This window comes from Phyllobates terribilis, unplaced genomic scaffold (genome assembly GCF_046119375.1).
Source record: "Phyllobates terribilis strain yellow unplaced genomic scaffold, ASM4611937v1 Scaffold_14__1_contigs__length_39327217, whole genome shotgun sequence".
Lineage (NCBI taxonomy): Eukaryota > Metazoa > Chordata > Amphibia > Anura > Dendrobatidae > Phyllobates > Phyllobates terribilis.
In genome coordinates, this window is record NW_027362774.1 from 31,093,971 (window position 1) to 31,112,249 (window position 18,279).

At 48.9% G+C, this 18,279-nt stretch overlaps 1 protein-coding gene across 1 annotated transcript in view; it reads right to left on the reverse strand.

Annotated features, from left to right (window-relative positions):
• Positions 1–18,279, reverse strand: part of LOC141175967 (mixed lineage kinase domain-like protein) — a 292,720-nt gene that overhangs the window by 240,507 nt on the left and 33,934 nt on the right. Inside the window, exons 2-5 of the mRNA XM_073659956.1 lie at positions 7,091–7,584; positions 6,710–6,778; positions 6,306–6,474; positions 6,130–6,227 (exon numbers count right to left, since the gene is read on the reverse strand). Of these exons, the coding sequence (XP_073516057.1) occupies positions 6,130–6,227; positions 6,306–6,474; positions 6,710–6,778; positions 7,091–7,541 (787 nt within the window). The 5' untranslated portion in view covers positions 7,542–7,584. The remainder of the gene's footprint in view (positions 1–6,129; positions 6,228–6,305; positions 6,475–6,709; positions 6,779–7,090; positions 7,585–18,279) is intronic.

Sequence of the window (18,279 nt, forward strand, 5' to 3'; positions counted from 1 at the left end):
TATCAGCTACCTGCCTGCTTGCCTGAGGTCCGACGGTCTGCCTTACTACTCCGGTCAGTCTGTCTATGGACCAGCTTGCCCGCTCACCTGGGAGCGCTTCTCCGTTATCTGCCTGCTTGCCAGCCCGGAGGCTCCGTTGTCACGTGCTGTGACCACCAGCTATCTCAGAGACTCTTGCCCGCTCACCTGGGAGCGCATCTCCGTTACCTGCCTGCTTGCCAGCCCGGAGGTCCCGTTGTCACGTGCGGTGACCACCAGCTATTCCAGAGACTCTTGCCCGCTCACCTGGGAGCGCTTCTCCGTTACCTACCTGCCTGCCAGCCCGGAGGTTCCGCCGTCACGTGCCGTGACCACCTGCTATTCCAGAGACTCTCGCTTGCTCACCTGGGAGCACACATCTACCATCTGCCTGCTAGCCTACCCGGAGGCTCTGCCATCCCAGGTCGTACCTACCCCTTACCCAGAGACTGCCCTGATCACTTGCCGTAACTCCCTGTCCGTTCACCCAGAGACTGCCACCCGCTCCCTTACAAGGGCCGCCCCCTTGTATAGTAGCTCAGAGGTTCCGCCTCCCGGACCCGTTACATCATACAGTGTGATTATCACCATCCAAAACTATTACTATATCATACACTGTGATTATCACCATCCATAACTATCACTATATCATACAGTGTGATTATCACCATCCACCACTATTACTATATCATACAGTGTGATTATCACCATCCACCACTATTACTATATCATACAGTGTGATTATCACCATCCGTCACTATTACTATATCATACAGTGTGATTATCTCCATCCATCACTATCACTATATCATACAGTGTGATTATCACCATCCATAACTATTACTATATCATACAGTGTGATTATCACCATCCGTCACTATTACTATATCATACAGTGTGATTATCACCATCCATCACTATTACTATATCATACAGTGTGATTATCACCATCCATCACTATTACTATATCATACAGTGTGATTATCTCCATCCATCACTATCACTATATCATACAGTGTGATTATCACCATCCATCACTATCACTATATCATACAGTGTGATTATCACCATCCATAACTATTACTATATCATACAGTGTGATTATCACCATCCATCACTATCACTATATCATACAGTGTGATTATCACCATCCACCACTATTACTATATCATACAGTGTGATTATCACCATCCGTCACTATTACTATATCATACAGTGTGATTATCTCCATCCATCACTATCACTATATCATACAGTGTGATTATCACCATCCATCACTATCACTATATCATACAGTGTGATTATCACCATCCATCACTATTACTATATCATACAGTGTGATTATCTCCATCCATCACTATTACTGTATCATACAGTGTGATTATCACCATCCATCACTATCACTATATCATACAGTGTGATTATCACCATCCATCACTATTACTATATCATACAGTGTGATTATCTCCATCCATCACTATTACTGTATCATACAGTGTGATTATCACCATCCATCACTATCACTATATCATACAGTGTGATTATCTCCATCCATCACTATTACTGTATCATACAGTGTGATTATCACCATCCACCACTATTACTGTATCATACAGTGTGATTATCACCATCCATCACTATCACTATATCATACAGTGTGATTATCTCCATCCATCACTATCACTATATCATACAGTGTGATTGTCACCATCCATCACTATCACTATATCATACAGTGTGATTATCTCCATCCATCACTATTACTGTATCATACAGTGTGATTATCACCATCCATCACTATCACTATATCATACAGTGTGATTATCTCCATCCATCACTATTACTATATCATACAGTGTGATTATCACCATACATAACTATTACTATATCATACAGTGTGATTCACAATCCATCACTATCACTATATCATACAGTGTGATTATCACCATCCACCACTATCACTATATCATACAGTGTGATTATCACCATCCATCACTATTACTATATCATACAGTGTGATTATCACCATCCACCACTATTACTGTATCATACAGTGTGATTATCACCATCCATCACTATCACTATATCATACAGTGTGATTATCTCCATCCATCACTATCACTATATCATACAGTGTGATTATCACCATCCACCACTATTACTATATCATACAGTGTGATTATCTCCATCCATCACTATCACTATATCATACAGTGTGATTCACAATCCATCACTATCACTATATCATACAGTGTGATTATCACCATCCACCACTATCACTATATAATACAGTGTGATTATCACCATCCATCACTATTACTATATCATACACTGTGATTATCACCATCCATCACTATTACTATATCATACAGTGTGATTCACAATCCATCACTATCACTATATCATACAGTGTGATTATCACCATCCATCACTATTACTATATCATACACTGTGATTATCACCATCCATCACTATTACTATATCATACAGTGTGATTATCACCATCCACCACTATTACTATATCATACAGTGTGATTATCACCATCCATCACTATCACTATATCATACAGTGTGATTATCACCATCCATCACTATTACTATATCATACACTGTGATTATCACCATCCCTCACTATTACTATATCATACACTGTGATTATCACCATCCATCACTATTACTATATCATACACTGTGATTATCACCATCCCTCACTATTACTATATCATACACTGTGATTATCACCATCCATCACTATTACTATATCATACAGTGTGATTATCACCATCCATCACTATTACTATATCATACAGTGTGATTATCACCATCCATCACTATCACTATATCATACAGTGTGATTATCTCCATCCATCACTATCACTATATCATACAGTGTGATTATCTCCATCCATCACTATCACTATATCATACAGTGTGATTATCACCATCCATCACTATCACTATATCATACAGTGTGATTATCTCCATCCATCACTATCACTATATCATACAGTGTGATTATCACCATCCATCACTATTATTATATCATACAGTGTGATTCACAATCCATCACTATCACTATATCATACAGTGTGATTATCACCATCCACCACTATTACTATATCATACAGTGTGATTATCACCATCCATCACTATCACTATATCATACAGTGTGATTATCACCATCCATCACTATTACTATGTCATACAGTGTGATTATCACCATCCATCACTATCACTATATCATACAGTGTGATTATCACCATCCATCACTATCACTATATCACACACTGTGATTATCACCATCCACCACTATTACTATATCATACAGTGTGATTATCCCCATCCATCACTATTACTATATCATACAGTGTGATTATCACCATCCATCACTATTACTATGTCATACAGTGTGATTATCATCATCCATCACTATTACTGTATCATACAGTGTGATTATCATCATCCATCACTATTACTATATCATACAGTGTGATTATCACCATCCATCACTATTACTATATCATACAGTGTGATTATCACCATCCACCACTATTACTATATCATACAGTGTGATTATCACCATCCACAACTATTACTATATCATACAGTGTGATTATCACCATCCACCACTATTACTATATCATATAGTGTGATTATCACCATCCACCACTATTACTATATCATACACTGTGATTATCACCATCCATCACTATTACTATATCATACAGTGTGATTATCACCATCCATCACTAATACTATATCATACAGTGTGATTATCACCCTCCATCACTATTACTATATCATACAGTGTGATTATCACCATCCATCACTATTACTATATCATACAGTGTGATTATCACCATCCACCACTATTACTATATCATACAGTGTGATTATCACCATCCACCACTATCACTATATCATACAGTGTGATTATCACCATACATAACTATCCCTATATCATACAGTGTGATTATCACCATCCATCACTATTACTATATCATACAGTGTGATTATCACCATCCATCACTATTACTATATCATACAGTGTGATTCACAATTCATCACTATCACTATATCATACAGTGTGATTATCACCATCCACCACTATTACTATATCATACAGTGTGATTATCACCATCCATCACTATCACTATATCATACAGTGTGATTATCACCATCCATCACTATTACTATATCATACAGTGTGATTATCACCATCCATCACTATCACTATATCATACAGTGTGATTATCTCCATCCATCACTATTACTATATCATACAGTGTGATTATCACCATCCATCACTATTACTATATCATACAGTGTGATTATCTCCATCCATCACTATCACTATATCATACAGTGTGATTATCACCCTCCATCACTATTACTATATCATACAGTGTGATTATCACCATCCATCACTATTACTATATCATACAGTGTGATTATCACCATCCATCACTATCACTATATCATACAGTGTGATTATCACCATCCATCACTATCACTATATCATACAGTGTGATTATCACCATCCACCACTATTACTATATCATACAGTGTGATTATCACCATCCATCACTGTTACTATATCATACACTGTGATTATCACCATCCATCACTATCACTATATCATACACTGTGATTATCACCATCCACCACTATTACTGTATCATACAGTGTGATTATCACCATCCATCACTATTACTATATCATACAGTGTGATTATCACCATCCATCACTATTACTGTATCATACAGTGTGATTATCACCATCCATCACTATTACTATATCATACAGTGTGATTATCACCATCCATCACTATCACTATATCATACAGTGTGATTATCACCATCCATCACTATCACTATATCATACAGTGTGATTATCACCATCCACCACTATTACTATATCATACAGTGTGATTATCACCTTCCATCACAATTACTATATCATACAGTGTGATTATCACCATCCGTCACTATCACTATATCATACAGTGTGATTATCACCATCCACCACTATTACTATATCATACAGTGTGATTATCACCATCCACCACTATTACTATATCATATAGTGTGATTATCACCATCCGTCACTATTACTATATCATACAGTGTGATTATCACCATCCACCACTATTACTATATCATACAGTGTGATTATCACCATCCATCACTATTACTATATCATACAGTGTGATTATCACCATCCACCACTATTACTATATCATACAGTGTGATTATCACCATCCATCACAATTACTATATCATACAGTGTGATTATCACCATCCGTCACTATCACTATATCATACAGTGTGATTATCACCATCCACCACTATTACTATATCATACAGTGTGATTATCACCATCCATCACTATTACTATATCATAAAGTGTGATTATCCCCATCCAGCACTATTACTATATCATACAGTGTGATTATCACCATCCATCACTATCACTATATCATACAGTGTGATTATCACCATCCATCACTATTACTATATCATACAGTGTGATTATCCCCATCCAGCACTATTACTATATCATACAGTGTGATTATCACCATCCATCACTATTACTATATCATACAGTGTGATTATCACCATCCGTCACTATCACTATATCATACAGTGTGATTATCACCATCCACCACTATTACTATATCATACAGTGTGATTATCACCATCCACCACTATTACTATATCATACAGAGTGATTATCACCATCCACCACTATTACTATATCATACAGTGTGATTATCACCATCCATCACTATTACTATATCATACAGTGTGATTATCACCATCCATCACTATTACTATATCATACAGTGTGATTATCACCATCCATCACAATTACTATATCATACAGTGTGATTATCACCATCCGTCACTATCACTATATCATACAGTGTGATTATCACCATCCATCACTATTACTATATCATACAGTGTGATTATCACCATCCACCACTATTACTATATCATACAGTGTGTTTATCACCATCCTTAACTATTACTATATCATACAGTGTGATTATCACCTGCTCATCATCAGGAGGAGAGCAGATCAGCGTGTACCTGGGCCGCTTCTCACCTGAGTTATCGATGCAGATGCCATAAAGACGTAAGATGTTTGGGCTTTCATACTTCTTCATGGTCTTACACTCAGACTGGAAGGTGTTTCTTACATAGCTGGAAATAGAAGACGCAGATGTCTGTGAAGATCCCTGATGACCCGAGGGTCTGCGGCTTCTCCGCCCGGGGACTTACTCATCGTTCCTGTTCAGCTCTCCCTTTAAGACTTTGATCATCACTGGGCTCTTGTGATATTCCCCTAGGTACAGACTGTGGCTGTCGGTGGTTTCTTGCAGATCATTGCACCTGAGATCTGTAGCTCGGATCTCCTTTATATCCCACGGTCGCACAATCTCAGCTTGCACTGTGAAAGGCACCAAATTTATTCATGTGAGTAAAATTAATTTCCTATATCCTGCAGGGCCCCGATGTCACCACGAAGCAATGACTGAGCCCTGGTGACGTCACCGGCTGCCGTAGATGATGACTTGGTGCATGGCATTGCCACAGGCCGCAGGCCAATGAAAACCACAAGGAGATGAATGATTCCTACATATAGGAACCTCTGCAGCCATAGCTGAAACTGCGGCAATACTTACATATCAGCTGGAGCTGCTGGAGCTTCACATCCATCGCATCCACCCGGTCACTTACAGATGTCATCTCACCTGCATGAAACAAATTGTCATCACTCAGATATGAAGACATGTCCGCCCGTCTGTCCTGTGTCACGCTGAGGTCGTGGTTTGTACATGGAGAACGAGGCTGAATCCTGTACGATGCAGACACCCAGTCTTCACATATTGTACACACCGAGTCTGTAGACCATCCTGTGTGAGGATCCCCGGGACCCCACAGATACATTGTACCTGCACTCTACATTGTGGCCAACTATCAGGACAGCAGAGGATAGTCCAGCCTGGAAACCAATGAAGCAAACCCTCAGCTGTGAGCGGTACTATGTCTCCTGGAGAACCTACTCTGTATCAGAGACATCAGATTTTTCACGTCCTCTTCACTGTCCTCCAGATTTTGCTTCCTTAGATTTTTATCACTAAAGTGTTTCAGAAATTGTTCTCTGTGTTCGGCTTGGATGAGGAGCTGGAGGACCTGGGCGGTGTTACTCAGCTGCTCGCTGATGTGAATGAACTTGTTCTCTATGCCCCGCGCCCGCAGGATCTTCCACCACCAGCGGCTCGGCGAGTACTTGGTCACCCAACATTCGGCATTGTTCAGGTTTAACAGCAGCTCAGACAGAGTCTTCTCCAATTCTTTCGATTTTTCAGGATCATTTTTCAGTTTCTCAACTGGAACCAAGAGCAGCTCAATCCTCGCCTTCAGGCGACTGCAGCGCTTCTTGTTGGTCTCAGCTTGGTCGCACTGATCGTAAATTGTTTTCGCAACTGCAAAAATGCTTTTCACCACCTCCATAATTCTTCAACCTGCTGCATACGGAGCGGACATGGAAAATCAGCTGTGAAATGAAAGCAGAGAATATCTTATTACCACTTACATACAGTAGAGGTGGCACCGGCCCATTGGGTTAGCTGGGACGCTCTAGTTTTCAGTCTTTCAGTGACTCTCTTAGCTGGTGCGAGACTACACCTCCCAGCATGCACTGATAGTCTGTAGCTCGCATACTACCTAGTGGCATCGATCCTGGAGGCCCAGAGCTTAAACCGGGATGAAACCCTGGCCCTCCAGCTTCGATGCCAGTAGGCTGGGTAAGTTTGAAAGTCTGCGGTGCAGAGTGCCCGAGGAGTGGTGACCCTGGGGTGCCCTAACTCACTGAGCCGGGGAAACCCCCTTCAGTTTTGGCATATTTGCTCACCACTTCACATTTTCTTACTTATTGAGCACGGTCCCTTTTTTCGCTGCATTTTGGCTAGGATGGAGAATTTTTGAAATTCACAGCCGACGGGCCAGCTAGTATTCGACTAGAAACACCTTCACTATTTATTTTAATTCTTTCCACTTTGTGTCTTGCACTTGGATTTGTCAGGACGCGGTTCCCTTAAGGGTTCCCTTTTGAAAGGTCTGAGGAGGGTGTGTGGCCATCAGTTCGGCTACCCCCCTGACCCCTGGCTTTCCTCTTTCGGGAGCGATTGGTTCCTAGTTCTCGCTTGGGTGGGAGCCAAGGCAGATGGGGTCTCCCTTAGCTTCAGCCTGGGAAGGATACTTGTCCCTGACCATCACTGTACACGGATCAGTCGTTTTGGGCCTTTCTCCTGTTGGAGAGGTCACAACTGACCGCATCCAAGTGCACTTTTTTGTGGCACTTTTAAGTCACTCTTCAGCGCACTCGGGAGAACAATCTCAGGCTTTTAATAAAAAATAGAAGTCTTAGGTAGGTAGACATATACAGACAGACGGCATGGCAGAAGGATGAGAAGCTGTGCAGCGGCAGAGAGACACCTGTGCAGCGGCAGAGAGACACCTGTGCAGCGGCAGAGAGACACCTGTGCAGCGGCAGGGAGACACCTGTGCAGCGGCAGAGAGACACCTGTGCAGCGGCAGAGAGACACCTGTGCAGCGGCAGAGAGACACCTGTGCAGCGGCAGGGAGACACCTGTGCAGCGGCAGGGAGACACCTGTGCAGCGGCAGGGAGACACCTGTGCAGCGGCAGGGAGACACCTGTGCAGCGGCAGAGAGACACCTGTGCAGCGGCAGAGAGACACCTGTGCAGCGGCAGGGAGACACCTGTGCAGCGGCAGGGAGACACCTGTGCAGCGGCAGGGAGACACCTGTGCAGCGGCAGGGAGACACCTGTGCAGAGGCAGAGAGACACCTGTGCAGCGGCAGGGAGACACCTGTGCAGCGGCAGGGAGACACCTGTGCAGCGGCAGGGAGACACCTGTGCAGCGGCAGAGAGACACCTGTGCAGCGGCAGGGAGACACCTGTGCAGCGGCAGGGAGACACCTGTGCAGCGGCAGGGAGACACCTGTGCAGCGGCAGGGAGACACCTGTGCAGCGGCAGGGAGACACCTGTGCAGCGGCAGAGAGATACCTGTGCAGCGGCAGGGAGACACCTGTGCAGCGGCAGGGAGACACCTGTGCAGCGGCAGGGAGACACCTGTGCAGAGGCAGAGAGACACCTGTGCAGCGGCAGAGAGACACCTGTGCAGCGGCAGGGAGACACCTGTGCAGCGGCAGGGAGACACCTGTGCAGCGGCAGGGAGACACCTGTGCAGCGGCAGGGAGACACCTGTGCAGCGGCAGAGAGATACCTGTGCAGCGGCAGGGAGACACCTGTGCAGCGGCAGGGAGACACCTGTGCAGCGGCAGGGAGACACCTGTGCAGCGGCAGAGAGACACCTGTGCAGCGGCAGGGAGACACCTGTGCAGCGGCAGGGAGACACCTGTGCAGCGGCAGGGAGACACCTGTGCAGCGGCAGGGAGACACCTGTGCAGCGGCAGGGAGACACCTGTGCAGCGGCAGGGAGACACCTGTGCAGCGGCAGGGAGACACCTGTGCCTCAGCTAGCAAGTAGGGGGGGAATTATACTCCATATAAATTGGATTGTCCATTGCTATAAAAATTAATCTTAATTCATCCAAGCTGGTGAAAAATAATAAACAAAACTATACTCCCTTCCCAGCCCCTCATTGCCCCTCTGCAATCTTTAATATGTTGCCCACCGTTCCCCTGATGTCTAGATCCAGCAGGGGCCTCATAGATGTTGCAGCCAGGGGACCATTACAGCACACAGTATGCAGTGCGGAGGAGCCCATCAACCTTTAGGTCCATTATAATAAACTTTTATAGGACTGAATGACATCTATAAAGGGAGGACCACAGAGGTGCTGATAAGATTTGGGGTCTGAACTGCAGTCGGTGACATTTGCCCCAAGTGAGTGGGGATCAGCCGTCTTATATCAGAGCACCACCATTAGAGAGAGGGCGAGGATTACCACCGCAGAGAGTCATCTCACCTATTCACTTACTTATATTCACTTATATAGTGCCATGAATTTCCCAGCTTTACAGACATCATCATCATCATCATCACTGTCTCAATGGGGCTCACAATATAGATTCCCTATCAGTATGTCTTTGGATCCAGTGAGGGAAAGTTTAGCTGCCCACAAGGGCCAATGTAACGGGTCTGGGAGGCGGAACCTCTGAGCAACTTATACAAGGGGGCGGTCCTTGTAAGGAAGCGGGTGGCGACCAGGGAAGACAGGCAGGCAGTCACGGCAAGTGACCGGGACAGTCTCTGGGTAAACGGGCAGGAGGTCACGGCAAGTGACCGGGGCAGTCTCTGGGTAAACGGGCAGGAGGTCACAGCAAGTGACCGGGACAGTCTCTGGGTAAACGGGCAGGAGGTCACGGCAAGTGACCGGGACAGTCTCTGGGTAAACGGGCAGGAGGTCAAGGCAAGTGACCGGGACAGTCTCTGGGTAGAAGGGCAGGAGGTCACGGCAAGTGACCGGGGCAGTCTCTGGGTAAACGGGCAGGAGGTCACGGCAAGTGACCGGGGCAGTCTCTGGGTAAACGGGCAGGAGGTCAAGGCAAGTGATCGGGACAGTCTCTGGGTAAACGGGCAGGAGGTCACGGCAAGTGACCGGGGCAGTCTCTGGGTAAAGGGTAGATACGACCTGAGACGGCTGAACCTCCAGGTAGGCTAGCAGGCAGATGGCAGATGAGCGCTCCCAGGTGAGCGGGCAAGAGTCTCTGGACAGGCAGGTGGTCACAGCACGTGACGGCGGAGCCTCCAGGTAGGCTAGCAGGCAGGTAGCAGATGTGCGCTCCCAGGTGAGCAGACGAGAGTCTCTGGACTGGCAGGTGGTCACAGCACGTGACGGCGGAGCCTCCAGGTAGGCTAACAGGCAGGTAGCAGATGTGCGCTCCCAGATGAGCAGGCGAGAGTCTCTGGACTGGCAGGTGGTCACAGCACGTGACGGCGGAGCCTCCAGGTAGGCTAACAGGCAGGTAGCAGGTGAGCGCTCCCAGGTGAGCGGGTTGGCTGGTCCATAGACAGACTGACAGGAATCGGAAGGCAGACCGTCGGACCTCAGGCTAGCAAACAGGTAAGCGGATAACAGGCAGGAATCAGACAGCAAACTGGCAGGAAACTGGCAGGTAACTGGCAGGTAACTGGAAACGGGACCTGAGGGCTGAAGCAGAATAGTGAACAGTGCAACAACATTGCTCGGGCACCTCCATTTTGGAGGAGGTGCCTTATATATGGTGAAGTCCTCCGGCCAATGGCCGGGGACTCCTTAGGACGGCGCGCGCGGCCCCTTTAAGAGGGGGGGAGCGCGCGCGCCCTAAGCACCGTGGCCAGAGGAGAGCGGGCGCTGCAAGCAGAGTGGGAGGAAGCCGCCGGGCACGGAGCAGAGAGGTGAGGGGAACAGCGTCCCTGCCTAGCAGGAGGCAGGGACGCCGACGCTACAGTACCCCCCCCTTTAGGCCCCCCCTTTTTTAGGCCAGACAGAAATTTATCAAGGATGAGAGGGGCATGGATGTTCTCCCGGGGCTCCCATGTTCTCTCCTCAGGACCAAACCCCTTCCAATCCACTAGAAAAAAGGTCTTTCCTCTTACCCTTTTGGTGGCCAGAATGTTCTCTACCTCAAACTCGTCCTCAGCAGAAACCGGAGCAGGAGGCGTACCTGTAGACTTGGAAAAGGAGTTAAGTACCACAGGTTTGAGGAGAGATACATGGAAGGAGTTAGGGATCCGTAAGTTGGCCGGGAGTTTCAATTTATAGGCCACCGGGTTGATCTGTTTGATAACCTCCAGAGGACCGATGAACCGAGGCCCTAACTTGTAGGAAGGAATCTTGAGCCGGACATACTTGGACGAGAGCCAGACTTTATCTCTGGGACGAAATTGTGGGGAATCCAGGCGTTTTTTGTCGGCGTGTCTCTTCATCCGCTCGGACGACTGAAGGAGTGCGGATCGGGTACTCTCCCAAATGGAGGAAAATTTGCTAACGAGAGATTCCGCAGCCGGGTTGTCTACAGAGGTGGAGACAGGAAAAGGGATCCGAGGATGCTGACCGAAGACTACAAAAAACGGGGATTTAGAAGAAGATTCGCTCTCGTGATTGTTGTAAGAGAACTCGGCCCATGGTAGGAGATCCACCCAGTCTGAATGGTGGGCATTAACGAAGTGCCGGAGGTAACTGGTCAAATTCTGATTGATCCGCTCCACTTGACCATTGGACTGTGGGTGGTAAGCGGAGGAGAAGTCCAGGGTGACGTCGAGCAGTTTACATGTGGCTCTCCAAAAACGTGAGGTGAACTGAACCCCACGATCCGACACGATGTGGAGAGGCAGACCATGGAGACGGAAGATGTGGCGGATAAAGTCTTTAGCAAGCTCGGGAGCAGACGGGAGGCCTGGCAGGGGAATAAAATGAGCCATTTTGGAAAAGAGGTCAGCGACCACCCAAATGACCGTACAACCGGCAGAGACGGGGAGATCTGTTATGAAGTCCATAGCTATATGTTGCCACGGGGCAGCAGGTACTGGCAGAGGAAGAAGGCGGCCGGCAGGCAGGTGTCTCGGAACTTTGTTGCGGGCGCAGGACACACAGGCAGAAACAAAGTCAATTACATTCTTGTGCAGGGTAGGCCACCAGTAGTGCCGGGTAATAAGTTGGAGGGTCTTTTTCTGACCGGCGTGCCCAGCTAGCTTAGACGAGTGACCCCAGTGTAGAATCTTCTCCCGATCGGACACCGTTACGAACGTCTTACCGGGAGGGAGACGATTTAGGCCCACGGGGGCTACCTGCATTACTCTGGCGGGATCGATGATGTGTTTAGGCTCCTCCTCAAGATCAGACACCAGAAAGGATCGGGACAGGGCGTCAGCTTTGATGTTTTTGTCAGCCGGACGAAAATGAAGAATGAAATCAAAACGGGCAAAAAACAAAGACCACCGGGCTTGGCGCGGGTTAAGTCTCTGGGCGCTCTGGAGATATGCCAAGTTCTTGTGGTCAGTGTAAATTATTACCGGGTGGAGAGCCCCCTCGAGCAGGTAACGCCACTCCTCCAGTGCCATCTTAATGGCCAACAATTCTCGGTCTCCTATAGAATAGTTGCGCTCAGAAGAGGAGAAAAGTTTGGAGAAAAAGCCGCAGGTTACCTTTCTTCCGGAAGATGACTTTTGGGTAAGTACCGCCCCAGCTCCGGAGGAGGAGGCGTCAACTTCTAGGAAGAATTGTTTGTTGCCGTCCGGACGATGCAGCACCGAGGCGGAGAGGAAGGCCTGTTTTAAGGAAAGAAAGGCCTCCTCTGCTTCGGGCGGCCATTCTCTGGGGTTCGTACCTTTATGGGTGAGCGCAGAGATAGGGGCGGTCCGGGAAGAGAAGTGCGGTATGAACAGGCGGTAATAGTTGGCGAAGCCCAGGAACCGCTGAATAGCCTTCAACCCCTCTGGTCGGGGCCACTTCTGGATGGCAGACAGTTTCTCAGGATCCATTTGTAGACCTGTCTGAGAGATTATGTAGCCCAGAAATGGAAGAGAGGTCTGCTCAAAGAGGCACTTCTCATATTTAGCGTAGAGGTGGTTCTGCCTGAGCCTGAGCAGGACCTGACGAACGTCCCTCCGGTGAGTAGGAAGATCTGGAGAGAAGACCAAGATATCGTCCAGGTACACCACCACGCAGGAGTACAGAAGATCACGGAAGATGTCATTGACCAACTCTTGAAAGACGGCAGGAGCGTTACAGAGACCGAAGAGCATCACAAGGTACTCATAGTGGCCGTCCCGGGTATTGAATGCCGTCTTCCACTCATCCCCCTGACGGATACGGACCAGGTTATACGCCCCACGGAGATCCAGTTTGGTGAAGATTCTAGCCCCCCTCAGATGGTCAAATAATTCAGGAATAAGCGGAAGGGGGTATTTATTCTTCACAGTAATCTGGATTAGGCCTCTATAGTCTATACATGGACGGAGTGAGCCGTCCTTCTTTTTGACAAAGAAGAAGCCTGCTCCCGCCGGGGAGGTAGATTTCTGGATAAATCCCCGGGCCAGGTTCTCCTCAATATATTCAGACATGGACCGGGTCTCAGCAGCGGACAAAGGGTAGATTCGCCCACGGGGAGGAGTAGAGCCGGGCATCAGGTCGATTGGGCAGTCGTATGGTCTATGAGGGGGTAATGTCTCTGCCTCTTTTTTATTGAAGACATCCGCATAAGACCAATAGGGAACCGGAAGACCGGGTAGATTGGCTGGAGTAGGAGAAGGACGGGCAGGGCGAACGGGAACTAGACAAGTCTTATGGCAGTCCTGTCCCCAGCGAAGGACCTCTCCGGTCTGCCAATCAAGAACGGGTGCATGTTTCTGGAGCCAAGGCAGGCCAAGCAATAGTGCGTGAGAGAGTCCAGGCAGAACATGAAAGGAGATGCTGTCAGAATGCAACATTCCCACCTGTAGAGTCAGAGATTCGGTGATGAGTTGGATGGGATGTGGTAAGAGACCCCCATCCACGGCGGCGACAGATAAAGGTACAGCCAGCGGTTTGGTGGGAATGCGGTATTTTTCTACCAGGGATTGAGAAATGAGATTTCCAGCAGCTCCAGAGTCAAGTTGAGCCAGTTCAAAATAGCGGTTCTCTCCGCAGAGGATTGAAACAGACAGCATCAGGGATGGAGAGGGTTTACTTTTGTCTAGGGCGACCTCTCTGAGCGATCCTAGACACAGGCGTTTCCCGACCTCTCTGGGCAGGAACGGATCCGGTGCTCCTTACTGCCACAGTAGAAACAGCTCCCCTTGGCACGACGTAAGTCTTGACGGGTCTTGACCATCTTGGTCTGGTCGACCTGCATAGGCTCAGGTGAGTGTGCCTGGGGAGTAACAGAGGGAGTGACGGGTCTCTGGAAGGTAGGGACTAGACGTGGAATCCTCCTCTCACGGGTGACCTCCCTAGCGCGCTCCTGGAACAGGATGTCAATCCGGGTGGCAAGTGTAATCAAGTCGTCGAGAGTGGTAGGAATGTCCCGACCGGCGAGTTCATCTTTAATACGGCCGGACAGACCCTCCCAGAAGACGGACACCAGGGCGTCGTTGTCCCAGGCCAGCTCCGAAGCAAGGGTACGGAACCGTATGGCATATTGGCCCACGGGGAGACTCCCTTGACGGAGGCGTAGCAGAGATGAGGCGGATGACGTCTTCCGTCCGGGTTCGTCGAAGACCTTCCGAAAAGCCGTGAGAAAGGCTGGCAGGTCGGACACCAGAGGGTCTCCTCTCTCCCATAGAGGATTTAGCCAAGCCAGTGCCTCTCCCGTGAGATGGGATATGATGAAGGCTACTTTGGCCCGGTCGGAATTAAACTGGTGGGACTGGTGTTCAAAGTGCAGGGTGCACTGGTTAATGAAGCCCCGAGCTTGAGAGGAGTCGCCTCCGAAGCGAGGAGGTGCAGAAAGCCGGATTCCAGAGCAGGATACTATGGTATTGGTGGGCAGCGGAGCAGCCGGGCTGCGAGTCGTGACACTAGCGGTGGTTGCTGGTGGGGCAGTCAAAGTGTCCAGGCGAGTATTGACATTCCGCAGGTGACCCAGGATGGACTCCTGTTGGGACCTCTGTCGGGACAGTTCATGACAAAGGTCCGAGAGCGAGGGAGCTTGGGTGCCACCGGGTTCCATGGCCCGAGCAAACTGTAACGGGTCTGGGAGGCGGAACCTCTGAGCAACTTATACAAGGGGGCGGTCCTTGTAAGGAAGCGGGTGGCGACCAGGGAAGACAGGCAGGCAGTCACAGCAGGTGACCGGGACAGTCTCTGGGTAAACGGGCAGAAGGTCATGGCAAGTGACCGGGACAGTCTCTGGGTAAACGGGCAGGAGGTCAAGGCAAGTGACCGGGACAGTCTCTGGGTAAACGGGCAGGAGGTCACGGCAAGTGACCGGGACAGTCTCTGGGTAAACGGGCAGGAGGTCACGGCAAGTGACCGGGACAGTCTCTGGGTAAAGGGTAGGTACGACCTGTGACGGCTGAACCTCCAGGTAGGCTAGCAGGCAGATGGCAGATGAGTGCTCCCAGGTGAGCAGGCGAGAGTCTCTAGATAGGCAGGTGGTCACAGCATGTGACGGCGGAGCCTCCAGGTAGGCTAACAGGCAGGTAGCAGATGAGCGCTCCCAGGTGAGCAGGCAAGAGTCTCTGGACTGGCAGGTGGTCACAGCACGTGACGGCGGAGCCTCCAGGTAGGCTAACAGGCAGGTAGCAGATGTGCGCTCCCAGGTGAGCGGGCAAGAGTCTCTGGACTGGCAGGTGGTCACAGCACGTGACGGCGGAGCCTCCAGGTAGGCTAACAGGCAGGTAGCAGATGAGCGCTCCCAGGTGAGCGGGCAAGAGTCTCTGGACTGGCAGGTGGTCACAGCACGTGACGGCGGAGCCTCCAGGTAGGCTAACAGGCAGGTAGCAGATGAGCGCCCCCAGGTGAGCGGGTTGGCTGGTCCATAGACAGACTGACAGGAATCGGAAGGCAGACCGTCGGACCTCAGGCTAGCAAACAGGTAAGCGGATAACAGGCAGGAATCAGACAGCAAACTGGCAGGAAACTGGCAGGTATCTGGCAGGTAACTGGAAACGGGACCTGAGGGCTGAAGCAGAGTAGTGAACAGTGCAACAACATTGCTCGGGCACCTCCATTTTGGAGGAGGTGCCTTATATATGGTGAAGTCCTCCGGCCAATGGCCGGGGACTCCTTAGGACGGCGCGCGCGGCCCCTTTAAGAGGGGGGGAGCGCGCGCGCGCGCGCCCTAAGCACCGTGGCCGGAGGAGAGCGGGCGCTGCAAGCAGAGCGGGAGGAAGCCGCCGGGCACGGAGCAGAGAGGTGAGGGGAACAGCGTCCCTGCCTAGCAGGAGGCAGGGACGCCGACGCTACAGCCAACATGTGCAACCACAGGTCCTGAGTGTGAGAGATAGATACAAAGCATGGTACAAGACACAGAGACTGTCCGGAGGAGCTGCTGAGAATACCAGACAAGACACAGCAGACCAATACTGCCTATAGAGAGAGAGGGGCCGAGACTATAACCAGAGTCACACAGAGACTGTTCGGAGGAGCGGCTGAGAATACCAGACAAAATACAGCAGAACATTACTGCCTATAGAGAGAGAGAGGCCGAGACTGTAGCCAGAGTCACACAGAGACTGTCCGGAGGAGCTGCTGAGAATACCAGACAAGATACAGCAGAGCATTACTGCCTATAGAGAGAGAGAGGCCGAGACTATAACCAGAGTCACACAGAGACTGTCCGGAGGAGCTGCCGAGAATACCAGACAAGATACAGCAGAGCATTACTGCCTATAGAGAGAGAGAGGCCGAGACTATAACCAGAGTCACACAGAGACTGTCCGGAGGAGCTGCTGAGAATACCAGACAAGACACAGCAGAGCATTACTGCCTATAGAGAGAGAGAGGCCGAGACTGTAACCAGAGTCACACACAGACTGTCCGGAGGAGCTTCCGAGAATACCAGACAAGATACAGCAGAGCATTACTGCCTATAGAGAGAAAGGCCGAGACTGTAACCAGAGTCACACAGAGACTGTCCGGAGGAGCTGCTGAGAATACCAGACAGAACACAGCAGAGCATTACTGCCTATAGAGAGAGAGAGGCCGAGACTGTAACCAGAGTCACACAGAGACTGTCCGGAGGAGCTGCCGAGATTACCAGACAAGACACAGCAGAACATTACTGCCTATAGAGAGAGAGAGGCCGAGACTGTAACCAGAGTCACACAGAGACTGTCCGGAGGAGCTGCCGAGAATACCAGACAAGACACAGCAGAGCATTACTGCCTATAGAGAGAGAGGCCGAGACTGTAACCAGAGTCACACAGAGACTGTCGGGAGGAGCTGCTGAGAATACCAGACAAGACACAGCAGAGCATTACTGCCTATAGAGAGAGAGAGGCCGAGACTGTAACCAGAGTCACACAGAGACTGTCCGGCGGAGCTGCTGAGAATACCAGACAAGATACAGCAGAGCATTACTGCCTATAGAGAGAGAGGCCGAGACTGTAACCAGAGTCACACAGAGACTGTCCGGAGGAGCTGCTGAGAATACCAGACAAGATACAGCAGAGCATTACTGCCTATAGAGAGAGAGAGGCTGAGACTGTAACCAGAGTCACACAGAGACTGTCCGGAGGAGCTGCTGAGAATACCAGACAATATACAGCAGCTCATTACTGCCTATAGAGAGAGAG